Source organism: Anser anser (genome assembly GCF_964211835.1).
Source record: "Anser anser genome assembly, chromosome: 1".
Classification (NCBI taxonomy): Eukaryota; Metazoa; Chordata; class Aves; order Anseriformes; family Anatidae; genus Anser; species Anser anser.
The window spans coordinates 139,731,230-139,746,928 of NC_139720.1; the positions used below are offsets into that span (position 1 = coordinate 139,731,230).

At 38.4% G+C, this 15,699-nt stretch overlaps 1 protein-coding gene across 5 annotated transcripts in view; it reads left to right on the plus strand.

The window, feature by feature from the left end:
- OCA2 (OCA2 melanosomal transmembrane protein) overlaps positions 1 to 15,699 on the plus strand; it is a 207,237-nt gene that overhangs the window by 72,448 nt on the left and 119,090 nt on the right. For all 5 annotated transcript variants that reach the window (XM_083805752.1, XM_083805754.1, XM_083805755.1 and 2 more), the window contains 5 exons: positions 8,366 to 8,437; positions 9,318 to 9,383; positions 10,437 to 10,493; positions 11,492 to 11,616; positions 15,197 to 15,335. In XM_083805752.1, coding sequence (XP_083661878.1) covers positions 8,366 to 8,437; positions 9,318 to 9,383; positions 10,437 to 10,493; positions 11,492 to 11,616; positions 15,197 to 15,335 — 459 coding nt within the window. The remainder of the gene's footprint in view (positions 1 to 8,365; positions 8,438 to 9,317; positions 9,384 to 10,436; positions 10,494 to 11,491; positions 11,617 to 15,196; positions 15,336 to 15,699) is intronic.

Genomic DNA, 15,699 nt, shown 5'->3' on the forward strand with positions numbered 1-15,699 from the left:
AATGTCTGCAATTATATTGATACAACAGACTGATAGACTTTTTTTTTTTTTTAATCTCTGGCTTTTAGCAATATTCTGACCAGGGAGCTAATTTTGAAAAACATATTCAGCTTGGAAGTTTAGCAGTCATTTTAGCCCTCTTGATATAGGAACAAACCTTCTTCTAGAGACTCCAGCCAACATCTGTATGAGTGCTGTTGCCTTCCCTCCTTTCCTCTTGCCTCTGCTCTCTTCTCTAGCTTAATGAAAGAAGGGAATGAATTAATCAGATAATTTGATCTCCTTCATCTTCTCCTCCCCCCCCCCCCCCCTCTTTTTTAGTGCATTGTTTTTTAAGTAAGAAGAACTGATATCAGCTGGTGATTATTTACTCAATCACTGAATTTTGAGGCTATTTTGCCTAGACAGAGTTCCCAAGATATTTTTGGCCTTGAATTTATCTTATATTTTGAAAAATTGAATGAGGAAGTGGCAAACTGCTTTACTTTACTTTTCCTTATGCCTTTAAGGCAGGGTTGTTTAAACCATGACTCTCTGCACTGACATTGAATTAGAACAAGTAACTTGGCACACATCTGAGTAAAATGTCTTTTATAGCAGAATGGCTTAGATTGGTGCTTTCTTACCTTGTGGTTGTGTAGATGTTCTTTAGGATTTACGCAGTTTGCTGTAGAATGTAATGTTTCCATTAAAAAAAGCCTTTTCGGATCGGGAATGTGCCTGTAAAAACTGCTTATTGAATGTATGTTGATTGTTATTTTCAGAGTTATAGGTATCAACCGTTTATCATATGATTAATGAGAATGCATGTTAATGCTAAAATATGCAGCTTATGTTTACAAGTCCACAGAATTCTTGTCTATATTCTTAGCTGAACCTAAGCACACATTTCATGTATGTGGCAATACTATATTGAGTCACCACTGAATTCTTGTAAAAGTAAGTAAACCATCAGTTCAGTTATTTTTTTCCAGCAAGGCATTCTTATGTCCAGTGTTTTGATATTACTAAGCTTATTTTTGTAAGCCAAAATAAGATTTTCTAAAAATTTTACCTAGTGTAAAGTCTTATTTTATGATTTGCCTAGTCACGTGTATAGAACACATACAGATAGTATCCTAATCTGCAGACAAAGATATAAATAGCTGTTCTTGCTGTCAGTGTTTTTTGTGATGCTTCTAGTCCCTTTGGGATCCTTGATACACATCATCTTTCACCAGCTCTACCCTGCGTGTTTGCCTCAAGAGATGCTTTAGTCCTTCCCTGAATACTTCATCAGTATAAGTTATACTTTCTAAAATGTATTGAGCAACTCCCTTTTGGTTCATTAGACTCCCTGGAGAATTTACTCGCTACTGCTTAGCTAAGTAATTCCAAGGCAATTAATTTTCTGTTATCATTCATTTTGCACTAGCTGTTGAGACAGGTCCCCTGTAAGGGGTTCCCAGGCTCTGGGAAGAGTGCTCTGGGGCTGAAGGAGCAGCAGAAATGCTTCTGCAGAGCTCTTGTGGGGAACAAACAAGAGGACACAAAGCATTAGCTGCCATTACCAACTAAAGGGGAGGTATGTTGCTATGCTTTCACTAGCTGGTGCTGGCTAGATGGCTTCTTTAATATAGGTGAGCATGAAGAAAATCAAATAAATATGACTGGCTCCATTGAATTCCCTTTTCTTCCGCTATGATCTCATCTGTACCTGACTATATCCTGCATTTCTAGTCTATCGGTTTTTATTGTGTCCAGATTGTGCAATTTGTCAGAAGTAAAGCACATTCTCATGTACTGAGAATTTGATGTCATTCAGCTTTGAAGTGGGTTTACTGCAGGGTATTGCAAAGCTTTTTTAACCCTTGTTTTTTAACAAAAACTCAAATTTTCCATTATGTTGCTTAACAGAATAAAGAAAAATTACCTAAGTTGGTTGGCTAAATTTTCGTTGGTTTTCTTTCTGGAAATGTCAGTTTTGATTTCAGTTTCTGATGCCAGTTTCAGTCTTTGGTGTTAATTTTCTAGACCATAAGTGGAATAAATTTGTGTGACATGAAAGACTGAAGTTTTGTCTGTATCCTGCTATTAAAAAAAAAAAAAGAGAGAGAAAAAAAAAGAGAACTTAGTGGAAACATTTTAATGCACTCTTAAAACAGCCAAACCAGTCCAGGGCAATGCAGAGTACCAAAATTTATAAAGTACATGAAATCTCCATTGCAGGGATCTGAGGAATACATTTCCAGAGGCAATCAAGGTAATGCTGTCTTGATTATCTTTAGAAAAAGCAAACTCTTTCTCTCTGGGGAAAAAAAAAAGAAAGAATGCTTCAGAAAATCCTCTTCAATGCTGAGGATATTTTTTAACCCAATAAACCCTTATTAAAACATAAAAAGGAATAGATATAAAACATTAAGTCAGAAAAAAGCTATCCTAGAGCAAATTTTATCCCCATTCTCTTCCTCCCTGTCCCCTGAGAATAAATAATTGAACTAGAGACTTTGTGAAGTCTTAGAGGGATTTGGCTGTTGATTTTTATAGCAAAGGTCTCAGCTACTCCGAAGGTGGGTGGAAAACATATAAAACCCATATGTGAATATAGGCTTGGTGATAACCACCTCCTGTTGAAATGCAGCATTGCTGCCACTCTATCATATGAAAATGATTTTTTCAGGAAAAGAAGTATTTTAATGCAACAGGCTTCACTGGAGGAAAAAAAAAAGATAAGAAATGAATTGAGGCTGCGTTTGAAGCTTTACATTAAAGTCACTGACAGTCATATTTCAACTGCCATTTATCACTTACAAAGAAAGACTTGTGGAAATAAAATGTTTGTTATGATGTATCATTTATCAAATATCTTCAGAAGCACATTTTAGAAATACGCATGCCCTAGATTTCAGCTAGGAAGTGTATGCTCTGAAATAGCATACAGGTCACCATTCACTGGGATCCTAAATAATTTTCTTCTACCTCCTGGTGCACTTTACAGGATAAAGTCTATGGAATTTTGGATCATTTTTATAATGATGTTATTGTAGTCTATCACCCCCTGTCCCCACCCCCCCCCAAAAAAAAAAAGATTAACTCAGTGCAAACAGTTTAAAGCATGTTCAGATGGATAAAAAAATTTAAATCTGAAGAAGGTCTAAGTTGCCTAAATCCAATTTGCATTAAAGCTGTGGAAATGTATATTTTTAATTAATATCAAGAACAACAAACTTGTGTCATAAATTATTTGGGTTGTTTTGATTTCTTATGTTAGAATTAACTTCTGAATTAAGAGTATGGAAACTATCATACAGAATCAGCATTTGGCACATTGTCACACAGCAGGCAATCATGAGAAAACCTTTCTTCAGATAATTATGAAACAAATCTCTTACAGAAGCTTTTCTGATCTCTGCCCATTGTGTTTTGACCTTATAGCATGATCCTATGGTGTTAACACAACACCTGCATTGCTGATGTTATTTTTAATAGCCTTCATTTTTGCATCTTTGTATGTTTTCATTATTTATATAAAATTCTGTAAATTACCATTCCATTTTCTCAGTTCTCAGCCAAAGTGTTATTCTGTGTAGGTGAGCTTAAGGTCTGAGCTGTGCATTGTAAAGGCTGCATTGTTTTCAGAAGCAGTTTCCATTGAGATAACTATCCCTTTGTAAATCACAAGTGCCATCTTTTGCTGTTTCATTAAGTAAGCACTGCTAGGTGTTCTTCAGACAAAAACAAAGATGATGGTGACAATGAAGGTGTCCCTTCTGAGAAGAGATTATAAGGCTTGTAGTCAAGGAAGGTGAAGAACTCTAGCATGCAAACTGATAGACCAAAGGCTTTGCATCTTCTAGCATCTGTTCTGCCTTTTCTTCTCAATGGCCATTGCTTTTTTTTTTTTTTTTCCAGAAGACTTTCCAGGAAATCAGGAAAGGAACTTTTATAATAAGTGCATTTTACAGAATGGCTTAAAATCATTGCAAAGTGGGGATCCATTTGTGGGATGGAATAAATAAGTGACTTGAAAATAAGATGTCACTTTGTTATGTGCCTTTGACAGAATGAGGACCAGAAAAGATATAAGAAGGAATTACTTTTGAAACAGAAATTTGGACAACAGGCAAATTGGAGAGAGAATGAAAAAGAGAAGAGGTGCTCTGATATGCAGTGTGCAGTATGGAAACTATTTTAGTGATGGTTTTTGTCAAAGGAATAATGAGTACTGTGTAGCTGAACTGTGGTCCAGACAAGAGGTTATCAGTGCTGGAGATGGATTCTTGGAAAGGAGAGATGAAATAGAGAGTAAGGTTCAGGTACCATAGAAAGGTCTATGAGAGTTATTGACTGCGTCAGTGTATTACAGCCCAAGCATCCAAAGCTGTGCCTCTCAGTTATCTAGAACTAGTGTGTCAATGGCACTACCGTACGTAGAAGGACCCTAGGAGCCTTCTCTTCCTCCACCATATACAACCAGAAGTAAATTGTTGAGCTGCTCTGATTACTCCATAACTGGTTATCTCCAACACCAAAAGTCTACTTAAAACGGCTGGACTGACCAGAATTTGGTGCTATAGCCCTGGGCTTACCACCCAACTTTTCCTGTCATTTGTAACTGAAAGAAAGTAGAGGCCAGTCATTTGCCTCTACTTACTTTCTTAGCTTATAAAATGGAGACTATCCAATCAGGCTTAGACAGCCAATCCAAATCTTTGATATTACAGGCAATTTCTGTTTGAAAGAGAAATTCCTTATAAATCATGGTTCTTTCAGCATATTGTCTTTGTTTACAAAAGAATGCACAAAGACACACTTTCCCAAGCATAAGAAGGACCAATTTAATATGGATGATTTCTCACTTTATCTTTCAAAATTTCTTTAGATTCAGAAGTTCATCAAATCTCTCAGCTTTCCTGGAGCTAAAAGTCTGTTAATTTATTTCTGAGCTCTTTCAGTTCCGTACCTGAACTGTTGCTTATGCATACACTCAGATTCATCCTGAAATGATATTCATCTTCCTTTCAGACTTCAAAAGGATTTGGATTGGGTCCACAGTGTTTTCCAAAAGAATAATAATGGATTTTTGCCTAACATGATGTCCTCCAAATGTGAGATTTTCCAGAGATACACATGGCACAGATATTAGGTGGAACTGTAGTTCAGAGTATCGCAGCTTTTAAACTGTATCTTATTTTTTCCATTTGTAAGCTTTTAGAATGCATCTGCAAATACATTGTTTGTTTGGGGCTTGCTTTATGTGAAAAGAAAATCAAAGAGTAATCTACTCTTTTCTAAACCTCCTCCAGATCTCCTCAGCTTTTGAATAACTATATTTCTTGGTGCTTCCTAGTGTTTATATTTCTGTACAACTTCCACTTGATAATTTGCTGGAATGAAGAGTTGCATGTTTTACAAGATTTTTGCAATAGAGCTTTGTACCTGAGCAGTCTTTGTTCATTCTTTAGGATATACTTTCGTAAATGCCTCTTGAAAGACTACCAGGGTGAAGGAGCTGATAGATGACTCCATTTGTGCATTTTTCCCCATCTTTGTGCAGAAACAAAAGCGGATTTTAACCATAGGTGCCTCTTGGAAACTAAAAATGCTGTCAACCTAATATATGCAATTAAGTGTATAATGATGATAACAAAAATGCTTATGTGGAAATATGCCAAAGTAACAATACAAAATATCTAGGACCAATCAAATCTTGGAAAATCCATGATGTTTTTCCGAGAACTGCAAAAGAACTATCAAAAGAACTAAATTAAACGATGACCGATTACCCGCTTATCACCCACTTATGTGGGAGCTGGTTGGAGACAATCTGTGCTACATACTTTTACATCATTAGGACATAGAAACATTGGTCTGATCTCCTGCTTTGTTACTGTGAATAAATTATTTTTCAGTGCATTTTGAATGAAAACAGGAAAATGAGACAGATTTTCATTTGACTCCTAAAATTAGTCAATTAAATATTTATTTTTCTAGTCATTTGGTAAATTGCTTTGTTGTTTAGCATTAGTGTTAAAATTTTATGTTCAAGGAGAAAATCGAAGCCAAATGTCTTCTTTTTCCTTTCCTATATAAGCAGGTGGGAGGGCCTTGAGATGTCCATGTCCTATTTTTCTTATCAGCAATATATTTCTTATAAAATTAGCAGCAAAGGAAATATTTCTAGACTGTCTTATTCCTTTCTGAGATATAATTCTTGCTTCTGTCTGAATATTTAAACACATTAATAGTAAATGCTGTTGATTAGATTTGGTCTCTTGTAGTGTGATTTTTATTAAATACATTCTAAGTTTGAGTTATTTTATGCAATCTGTGATCTTCCAGACACGGTGGATTAAATAGTTAGAAACAAGCACTTGGAGGAGGAAAAAGCACATTTTTCAGGGCTTGTCTGCTTTCATACTTTCTCCTTGAGAATTTTAAGTGCAATTTGTTCATTGGATATATAGACATGAATAAATGTCTGTATATTGTATGAACTGTTCAAGTATTAAAACAATATCTACTGAAAGTTGTGTTGCAGTCTGAAGTATGGATCCTATTTTCAGATGCTTTGCTCACATACTAGAGAAACATTAGAGAAGGGCAGAATCACTGTTCAAGGGCTGGTTAGTCTAGACACTGGTGGAAGCACCTTTTGAAGAACTACAAGAGACAAAGGCGTCCAGTAGATTTAGCTGAAGTATATGGCTTCCTTGAAGCCAAAACATTTTTGTAGAGAAAACACTGATGTAGAAAACCTCTGTATGAAAGAAGAATGTTCTTCTTGTGGTGGTTTTACCCTGCTATGCAGCTAAACTCCACCACAGCCACTTTATCACTCCCCCACCTCAAAGGAACAGGGGGAGCAAATACGATGAAAAAGAGCTCAAGGGTTGGGAAAAGGACAGGGAGATCACTCACCAGTTGCTGTCACAGACAAAACAGACTCAACATGGGGAGTGTAATGCAATTTATTGTCTTTCGCTAGCAGTGCAGAACAGTGATAAACGTCAAACTAAAAACACCCTCTTCTACTTCATTCCCCCAAGTGACGCAGGTGAACAGGGAATGGGGGCTGTGGTCAGTCCCTAACACTTCATCTCCGCTGCTCCTTCACGGTCACTCCCTGCCCCTGCTGCACGCGGGGTCCCTCCCACGGGATGCCGTCCTGCCCGAACTGAGCCTGCGGGGGCTGCCCACAGGCAGCAGCTCTTCAAGCACTGCTCCCACACGGCTCCGTACCACGGGGTCCATCCATCCCCCAGGAGCAAACTGCTCCAGCACGGGTCCCCCACGGGCAGCAGCTCCCCCCAGACCCCCTGCTCCTGCGTGGGCTCCTCTCCACGGGCTGCAGCTCCGGCCCGGGGCCTGCTCCTGCGGGGGCTCTCCATGGGCCGCAGCCTCCTCCAGGCCACATCCACCTGCTCCACCGGGGGCTCCTCCACGGGCTGCAGCGTGGAGATCTGCTCCGTGTGGGACCCATGGGTGCAGGGGACAGCCTGCTCCACCAGGGGCCTCTCCACAGGCCGCAGGGGAACTGCTGCTGCCTGCCTGGAGCACCTCCTGCCCTCCTGCTGCACTGAACTTGGTGCCTGCAGGGCTGCTTCTCTCACATTTTCTCACTCCTCTCTCCGAGCTGCTGTTGTGCAGCTTCCTTAACTCTGCTCTCCCAGAGGCCCACCCAGTGGCTCTGGCCAGCAGTGGGTCCCTTTTGGAACTGTCTGGAGCTGGCTGTGATCCGACATGTTCAAATATAGTGTGTGAGAGTGCAAAAGCAAGTACACAGGTTTGCAAGATCTATCGGTGCCCCAGACCACAAAATGGACCTAGAAACTCAATCTAGTATGTCTGTGTAAGATTCATCTGCCCCAGGTCTGAGTTATGTACTTTGGTCTTGCTTTGTATTTGTAGGTCATTGTAGTTCATTGGATATAAACAAGTGCCTAGAAAGAATGAGGTAGACCACCTCATGGCCATGTGTCTTCTTCCCATGGGAAGCTAGCAAGACTAGCTCAGGCACAGATGCCTGGCTTTTTGATCCTTAAGCTGGGAAGATTAATGGCTTTCCTACTCAAGCCACTAGTGGCAAATATAGGAAATGCATGCCCAAGTGCCTTCTCTGCCTTGAGATCAGAGTTGAGACTTCCTACAGGATTCCCACAGATGTGGCATTTATTTTTTTTTTAATCCTATAGTGAGTTGAAGTAATCAGCCATTTTCTCTTAAGCTTTATTTATTTATTTATTTATTTATTTTTGAGAGGATAGTGTGGTCAAATAAGGAAAAAAACAAAACAAGAAAAGATTCAACTACAGAATTTTTTATTCTTTTAATAATAATGAAATGTTAAAAGGAGTCTTTGGTCACTTCTTAAACTTTCTTGCAGATTGTTCACAGGACCCTTGCAGCGATGCTGGGTTCTTTGGCAGCTTTAGCGGCATTAGCTGCTGTTGGGGAGGTAAGTTATCAAACTGTAAGTGCTTACTTCCTTACTTCAATTCTGTCTGTGATATCAAAAAATCCAGGGGTTGCCGTGTTGTGAGTGGACACAGGAGACAGCAGCCTTTTTAAATAGAACAAGATGGTAGGGCAGATATTAGGATGGGGAGTCACCATGGGGAAAGCAGGAGAGCCTATGACATAGAAGAGGAGTAAAAGTCAGTTGATGCATTTAGTTATGATTTGCAGGAAGCTGAATTTTTAGCATAATTCAGATTTATTTTAGCACGGTTATTTTCAGTAATGTTAGGTTACCAATCAAACCTAAATGGAAAATACACTGCCTTCTGCCGTCCTAAATATTTACACCTCATGCTTATACTTTCCAATCCTTTTGTTCCCCCCTGTCGCCCCCACTTACTCTTAGCTGATATTTAGTGAAAAGTCTGATTGATTTTTTTTCCATTTTTTTCGTATAACTAGTCACCACATCATTGCTATATTCTTTTAAATTCCCTCCAATGTGTTCACAGGTGAAGCTGTATGCTTTTGTTATTTTATGAAAAGGAAAAATGGGGTGTAGCATATAATTCTGTTATAATTTATTTCTTCAATGCTACATAAGGAACAAATAGATAAACCAAGAGCTCAATGTAGGCTTTTGATAGTGACCCACTTAGGATGCCTGCAGTACTTTAAATTAATAGTAGCAGTAATAACAATAATAATAATGAAGTAATAAAAAAAGAGTCCTTTTTGTGTGCCTTGTAGGAACACTTATTAATTTCTGTCAGAGCTTATTTAAATGGCTCATCAGTTAAGTGGAGTTTATACTTCATAGCTAATCACAAGTTAGGTGTTCCGCGGTATTTACTGGTAATTGTATTTTTTGATTGCAGAGGCCAAGTATGGTCAAAGTGGTAGAGTGGATTGATTATGAGACACTGGCGCTACTGTTTGGAATGGTAATTAAAATGTATCTCTTGCTCTAAATGTGTTGAGATAATCACATTCAATATCTAGATGTTACTTTTAAAAATGTTTTGTTAATTGCACTTTACTGGGACATGTTCTGATGAAAATTTGGCCCTAAGATATTTATCAAAAAGGATGATGAGCATACCTTTGAAGGAGCCTTTGAAAATATTTTTTTTTTTCAAATCTGTAGAATCATATTGATAACACACAAAAACCATCATTGAGGTCTATATATTGGAAAACCTGTTTAAGTGTCAAGTTTTATCACTCTCATTTATCTTCTAATTTTGTTTACTCAAAAACTTCCTCAAACACACTCTTCTGGCTTTCTTTGTCTTACTGTCATGTTTGGAGCCAAAAAGAGAATACCAGAAATGGAGGAGAAATATATGATTAGATTATAATAATATACTATATTATCACTTCGCCCAGAGCTATTTATGATAAAAAGTGTTGTCCAAGTGTGATTAAATGCTGATAAAAAATACACAGTTTATGCAGGCAAAATTACCATTTTCTGTTTTCGTTCTGAGCTTTTTTTTTTTTTTAATTTATTTACTGACAATGCACTGGCCCCCCCTGCCCTCCCCACAAAAAAGGAAAGCAAAAAAAAAAAAATCTGTTGAGAGGAAAGATAGAAGGACAGGCAACAGCCCAGAAATGTGGGAAAGTGCAGGTAATTCTTGGAGCTGATATTTTCTGTAATCTGTAGAGCATTACTGCAGAAAGCACAGTTATTGCCTTCCCTTGATTAATGATGCAAAGGAGATACATTGAGTCTTTAATGTATGATGCCTACTTAGTCGTTACAAATAAAATTCAACCAGACTAATTTATAGACTGCTAACGCTGAGAACTAAATTTCACCATATGATATCTGAGATAACCAACAGCTGTAGTAGTTATCCTGATATGAAAATGATCAGATTCTCAAAACGGTGGCAGATACAAAGGACTTTTGTGGGGGCCACAAACTATATTACATTGGTTTTGTGTAATTTGGATGCAAGTTATTCTTTTCTTTTTTCTTCTATTGGTAGATGGTTTTGGTGGCCATATTTTCAGAAACTGGATTCTTTGACTACTGTGCAGTAAAGGTAGGCTTGTTTTGGTACTCTTAATTATTACTAGTTTAATCAAGTTAGCATTTAATAAGATCATCAAAGAACTTCAATAGAACTTTCTTTGGGCAGTGTGTATTTATCACACTACAAATGACAGTGGTCAACTTGTAGTTTTGCAAGAAAATCTTTTAGGGATGAAAGGAAGTCTTTAAGGCAATTCTCTTTTTACAGGAGAAAGGCAAAAGCCCCCAGTAGGATATACAAGCATGTGGACAATATAAAGTTGAATTATCCCACTAACTTGCCCAGGACTGCAGTTCCTCTGTTGCTGAAATCTGTATTTATGTCTGGCAGTAGGAGAAAGGAAATATGGGAACAATCATTAGCTTTACAGTCACACATGATAAATGGCCACAGACCTTTGCACAGTAGCAGAACCTAAGATTACATGAAAAGGGTAATACTGATGGATTAGCTGTAAAGCAAGTATTACCCATAGTGAGGGACTCCTGTTGCAAAGCTTAATTTTCCTGAGAACTGTGGAAAGAAATAAAACAAAAGCAATAAAGAGGACTGCTTTGAGCACAGAACATCCAAGCAAAATGCACGTGGACAAAAACCCTGTCTAGATAGATGTCCAGACTGTGTAGCCCTGGTGGTGCTGTGAGGATGAGGAAGGTGTCCCAGCTTGTGAAGGTGATAGGAGGGCTGAACTGTGTAAGTCCACCCTGTCATGCAGGCAGAAGGTGGAGGCTCAGTCCTGCGCCTGCTGCAGACCCCCTCCATGCCTGGCAGTGGAGTATGAGGTCTCTTCACACTTGTATGATGGAGATGCTTGCCAGCTTCCAATATATGTTTTGTTGTTAAATTAATTCATATTGGAGAGGGCAGTGATGGACGTGCATGGAGTAGTAAATGCTCTGAGCTCACTGTTGCTTCATCTTTCATGAAGAAGTTTATCTGTCATTTTTTGAAAGCTCAGCTGGAATGGTGTAGTCCCTTAATTTTTTTTTGTTTTGTTTTTTTGTTAGGCTTATCGATTCTCTAGAGGCAAGGTGTGGGCCATGATTACACTTCTGTGCCTTATTGCTGCAATTCTTTCTGCATTTTTGGACAACGTTACCACTATGCTGCTCTTTACTCCAGTAACCATAAGGTACTTTATTGTTATGGTTTTGGACTTAGTCTTTTATAGCCAGCAATCAGTAGTAGACATGTGTGCATAAATGCTTGTTTGGACTTTTTTGATTGTCTAAATGGAAATTAAAACTTCAAATACTCCTACTGTATTAGGGTAAAGAGCTGATGTTTTCAAAGGGATCAGTTGTTGTTTTCATTTTGTGTTGTTTGGTGAACATATATCTGAAGCCTGTTTAACTGCCTTGGGAGTTAACCACCCTGGTTTTTCTCCATATCTGAACTGCAATAGGATATTGCACCAAATGCTCCCTAGCAGATGACTTTTTTTCCTGTAAGCAGGGAGATTTTTTTTAATTAATGCTGTCTTGTCCTTTACGGGCTATATACAATTTTGGCTAGTAACCTATGTTTTACATAAGTGTTATCCCTTCTAATACTTGTTAAAAGGCTTCCAGATTTCAAGTAAGAATCTTCTTTTGAGTTATGAGACTCTGAATTTTCTTCCTGATGGTGATCATGACATTGGTACAGTCACAGGTCAATTCTGTGATTGGAGATGAAATATTTGGATTTTTTAAAAGAAAACAGTGACTTTTAATTACTTCAGATTTATGTAAGTTAGTAACACATGAATTGCAACCTCTATGAATGTGTGACTAGAAAGCACTGTTTAACCTGAATTTAACCTGTGTCTAGTTAACCCAGTTTAGTTTATGAAAGATCTAGTGTGGTTTTAAAATAATCCTGAGTGCTTACAGTCATTCATAGAATAAAAGAATGGCTTGGGTTGGAAGGGACCTTTATGGTCCTTGAAGATCACCCAGTTCCAACTCCCCTGCCATGGGCAGGGATGGCACCCACTAGATCAGATTGCCCAGGGCCCCATCCAGCCTGGCCTTGAACAATTCCAGGGATGGGATACCCACAGCTTCTCTGGGCAACCTGTTCTGGTGCATCATCACCATCACAGTAAACATTCCTTATTTCTAATCTAAGTCTTCCCTCTTTTAGTTTAAAGCTATTATCCCTTGTCCCATCTCTATCTGTCCATGTAAAAAGACACTCTCCACACTCTCCATCTTTTTTATAATCTCCCGTTATGTATTGAAAAGCTACAGCAAGCTCTCCCCAGAATATCCTTTTCTCCAGGCTGGACATCCCTGGCTCTCTCAGCCTTTCTTCATAGGAGAGGTGCTCCAGCCCTCTGATCAACTTTGTGGTCTTTGTCTGGACTTGCTCTAGTAGGTCCATGTCCTTCTTGTGCTGGGGGCCCTGGATGCAGGACTCCAGGTGGAGCTTCACAAGGGCAGAGCAGAGGAGGGCAATCAGCTCCCTCACCCTGCCAGCCACTCCCCTGGTGATGCAGCCCAGGATGCAGTTGGCCTTCTGGGCTGCAAGCACGCACTGCTGGTTCATGTCGAGCTTTTCATCCGCGTGATTATGACATCATTAAAAAAGTATTAAAGCACATCGTTAAAGTACACAAAGTTCTATTAAGATATGCTGCCATTTTAAAAGGTAGTGTAAAGCAGTAAAAACCAATTTTGCAAGTGGCATTTATTCTAGATTGGGAAACAGCTGGTGAGTGAAAGCTCCATTTGTCTTCTGTCTGATTATATTTTAGAGATCACTTTGCCTTACTCCAGTCAATAATTTCACCTCTAACAGTAAGCAACATTGGAATTATTAAACACCAAGTTTTCTTTAGCTGTGTTGCAGAATATTTTATATTAACTATAATTGGGAATGGATTGAAACACAGATGTCAGTGCATCATGAACTACAGTTCACAGGCAGAGTTACTGTAACATTTATTCCTTTTTATACCAAATGAGCTTGTAACACTGAAGAAGGGTAAATTCAGTGTGCAGGAAACATTTGTGTATGAATTACTATCAAAGTGAAAATAAAATTTGCTATAATCGAAGCAAATAATAGCCTATTTCTAAAAACATCATGCTGGCGGTCATTTTTTTGTTTTTATCATACTGTCATTGTCTTCAGCCCTCGTCTAAAGCTTCACTACATCACACTGCACTGCATTGCCATGGAGATAGAGCTTGCAGAAAATGCTACCGATTCTGTGAATATAAGGATTTAGACTGCCATTAATAAGGCGTAAAACATGATATTTATTTCTCTCTGCATTTTGAAGTAAGCTGATAAAAAATTAATAACTACCCATTCTTAGCTATAGTTTATTTTCAAAATGCTTTGTTATTGGGAACTGGAAAAGGCTAATGGTTGTTCGCATGGGAAATTATATAACTAGGGTAAGTGTACTGAGAAAGTGCAGTCCTACGGTACAGCTAACACACTGTAATTGTTCTATACTTTGGGTTTGGCCTTTCTTGGAGTACATCTGCTGTTCATTCCTGAAGCTACCACGAGTCCCATCAAAACACATCAAAACCAAACCAAGCCAAACGCTAATGAAACGTTAAGTTTATTTAGAAATGCTGGAAACGATGGAGTGATGACGTTCAAAGTATGATTGTAGTATTGTGCCACAACTAGTACAATCGGGCCAGCTGTACTACAGAGCACACTTTTAACTGCATAATTTTACACTGTTTGGGAAATAATGCATTTTTGTACAGTTACTTTGTTCTGGACTTTTTATGTACTGATATATGTATAAGCTAACAGTGCTTTTTCCGATTTTTAAATTGATACTCTTGGTGACAGAGTAAGTGTATCAAGGTAAGCTTTTGTGCAACACATGCTTTTCTCTTTGAAATGTAAGTTTTAATAATATAGACTTAGGTGGAACCGTAAAGCTCAACTTCCTTCAGGGAAATGACTGACAGCACTACAACAAACAAAATCCTGAGGATGAATGCTCACTGCCCAGGTTTTCCCACATCCCTTATTAGGTAGAGGGGGCAATAATTTAAGCATGCCCCCTTGAAAAACAGAGAGGATTTTCTCTTTGGGCTTTTACCCCAGCTGCCATGCTGTGCTCAGGAGCAGGTACCTGGGATGTGGGCTCCCGAATCACCTTGGCCCCACTCCTTACTTATTATTAAGCTTTAGGGAAGGGGGAGAACCAGGAGCAGAAAGAACTGGGTAAACTTTGGCTGAAAATGGAGATCTCTGATAGATGGATGATTCATGGCTGATAGGTGGCCTGTCCTCTGCTTCTGCTCTCCACATGGTAGTCAATAACTAGGGCTGAGTACAGAGCTTGTGTTTGCCCAGAATAATTCTCCATATGTCAGTGTCACCTGGGAACCATGGCTTAAAAAGCTGTATAGCACTTAGAATGGGGTTTAAATTTGAAACTTTCTGTGTAGTTCAACTTTTGGAATAATTGATTACTTCTAATGAAATTATTTTTAAAACACATCAGTTTCATTTACCATTAACTATTTTATTGTAAATGTAAAATATCTACATTTTTTGCATTGATATTGTTATAATTACCAAAGTATATATAAAATGAAAATTTTAACTATACACACTCATAGCTATTATGTTTCACAGCCTGAAATTTTTCAGTGGAAGAACTTTGTTTTGTAAATTTTATAGATTTTAAGATTTAAGGAAATATAATCATAGGGTAAGAGGCTAGTTCAATTTTCTTTATACTGCAGGCTCTGCGAAGTACTTAATCTTGATCCCAGGCATGTCCTGATTGCAGAAGTAATCTTCACAAATATTGGGGGGGCTGCCACAGCTGTCGGGGATCCTCCAAACGTGATTATTGTTTCAAAGCAGGAGCTGAGGAAGGAGGTATGTACTGCAAGCTACTCTGCTACTAAAATTAAGTGCTGATGCTGATTTATGCTGTGTTGAACCTTTTCTTCCCCCAGACAGCCATATGAACAGAACACAATCCGCTTGTTCTGCCACGCTATTTCTTTCTTAGTAGGGCCATCAGACAAAACAGTGATCCTGGGGAAAAAAAACTGTGATGAAGAACAGACTTTTTGATATGGGCTGAGAATACTGGTTTCCTTTTCTTTATTTTGGGGGTTTTCCTTGTCAATGACAAAGTGAAGAAGGAATCAAAACAATGGAGGTCTGTAGATGCAGAAAGTTGAATAAAATAAGAAACGGACATGAAAAGGGGTATGAAAATCCAAACTTTAAATAT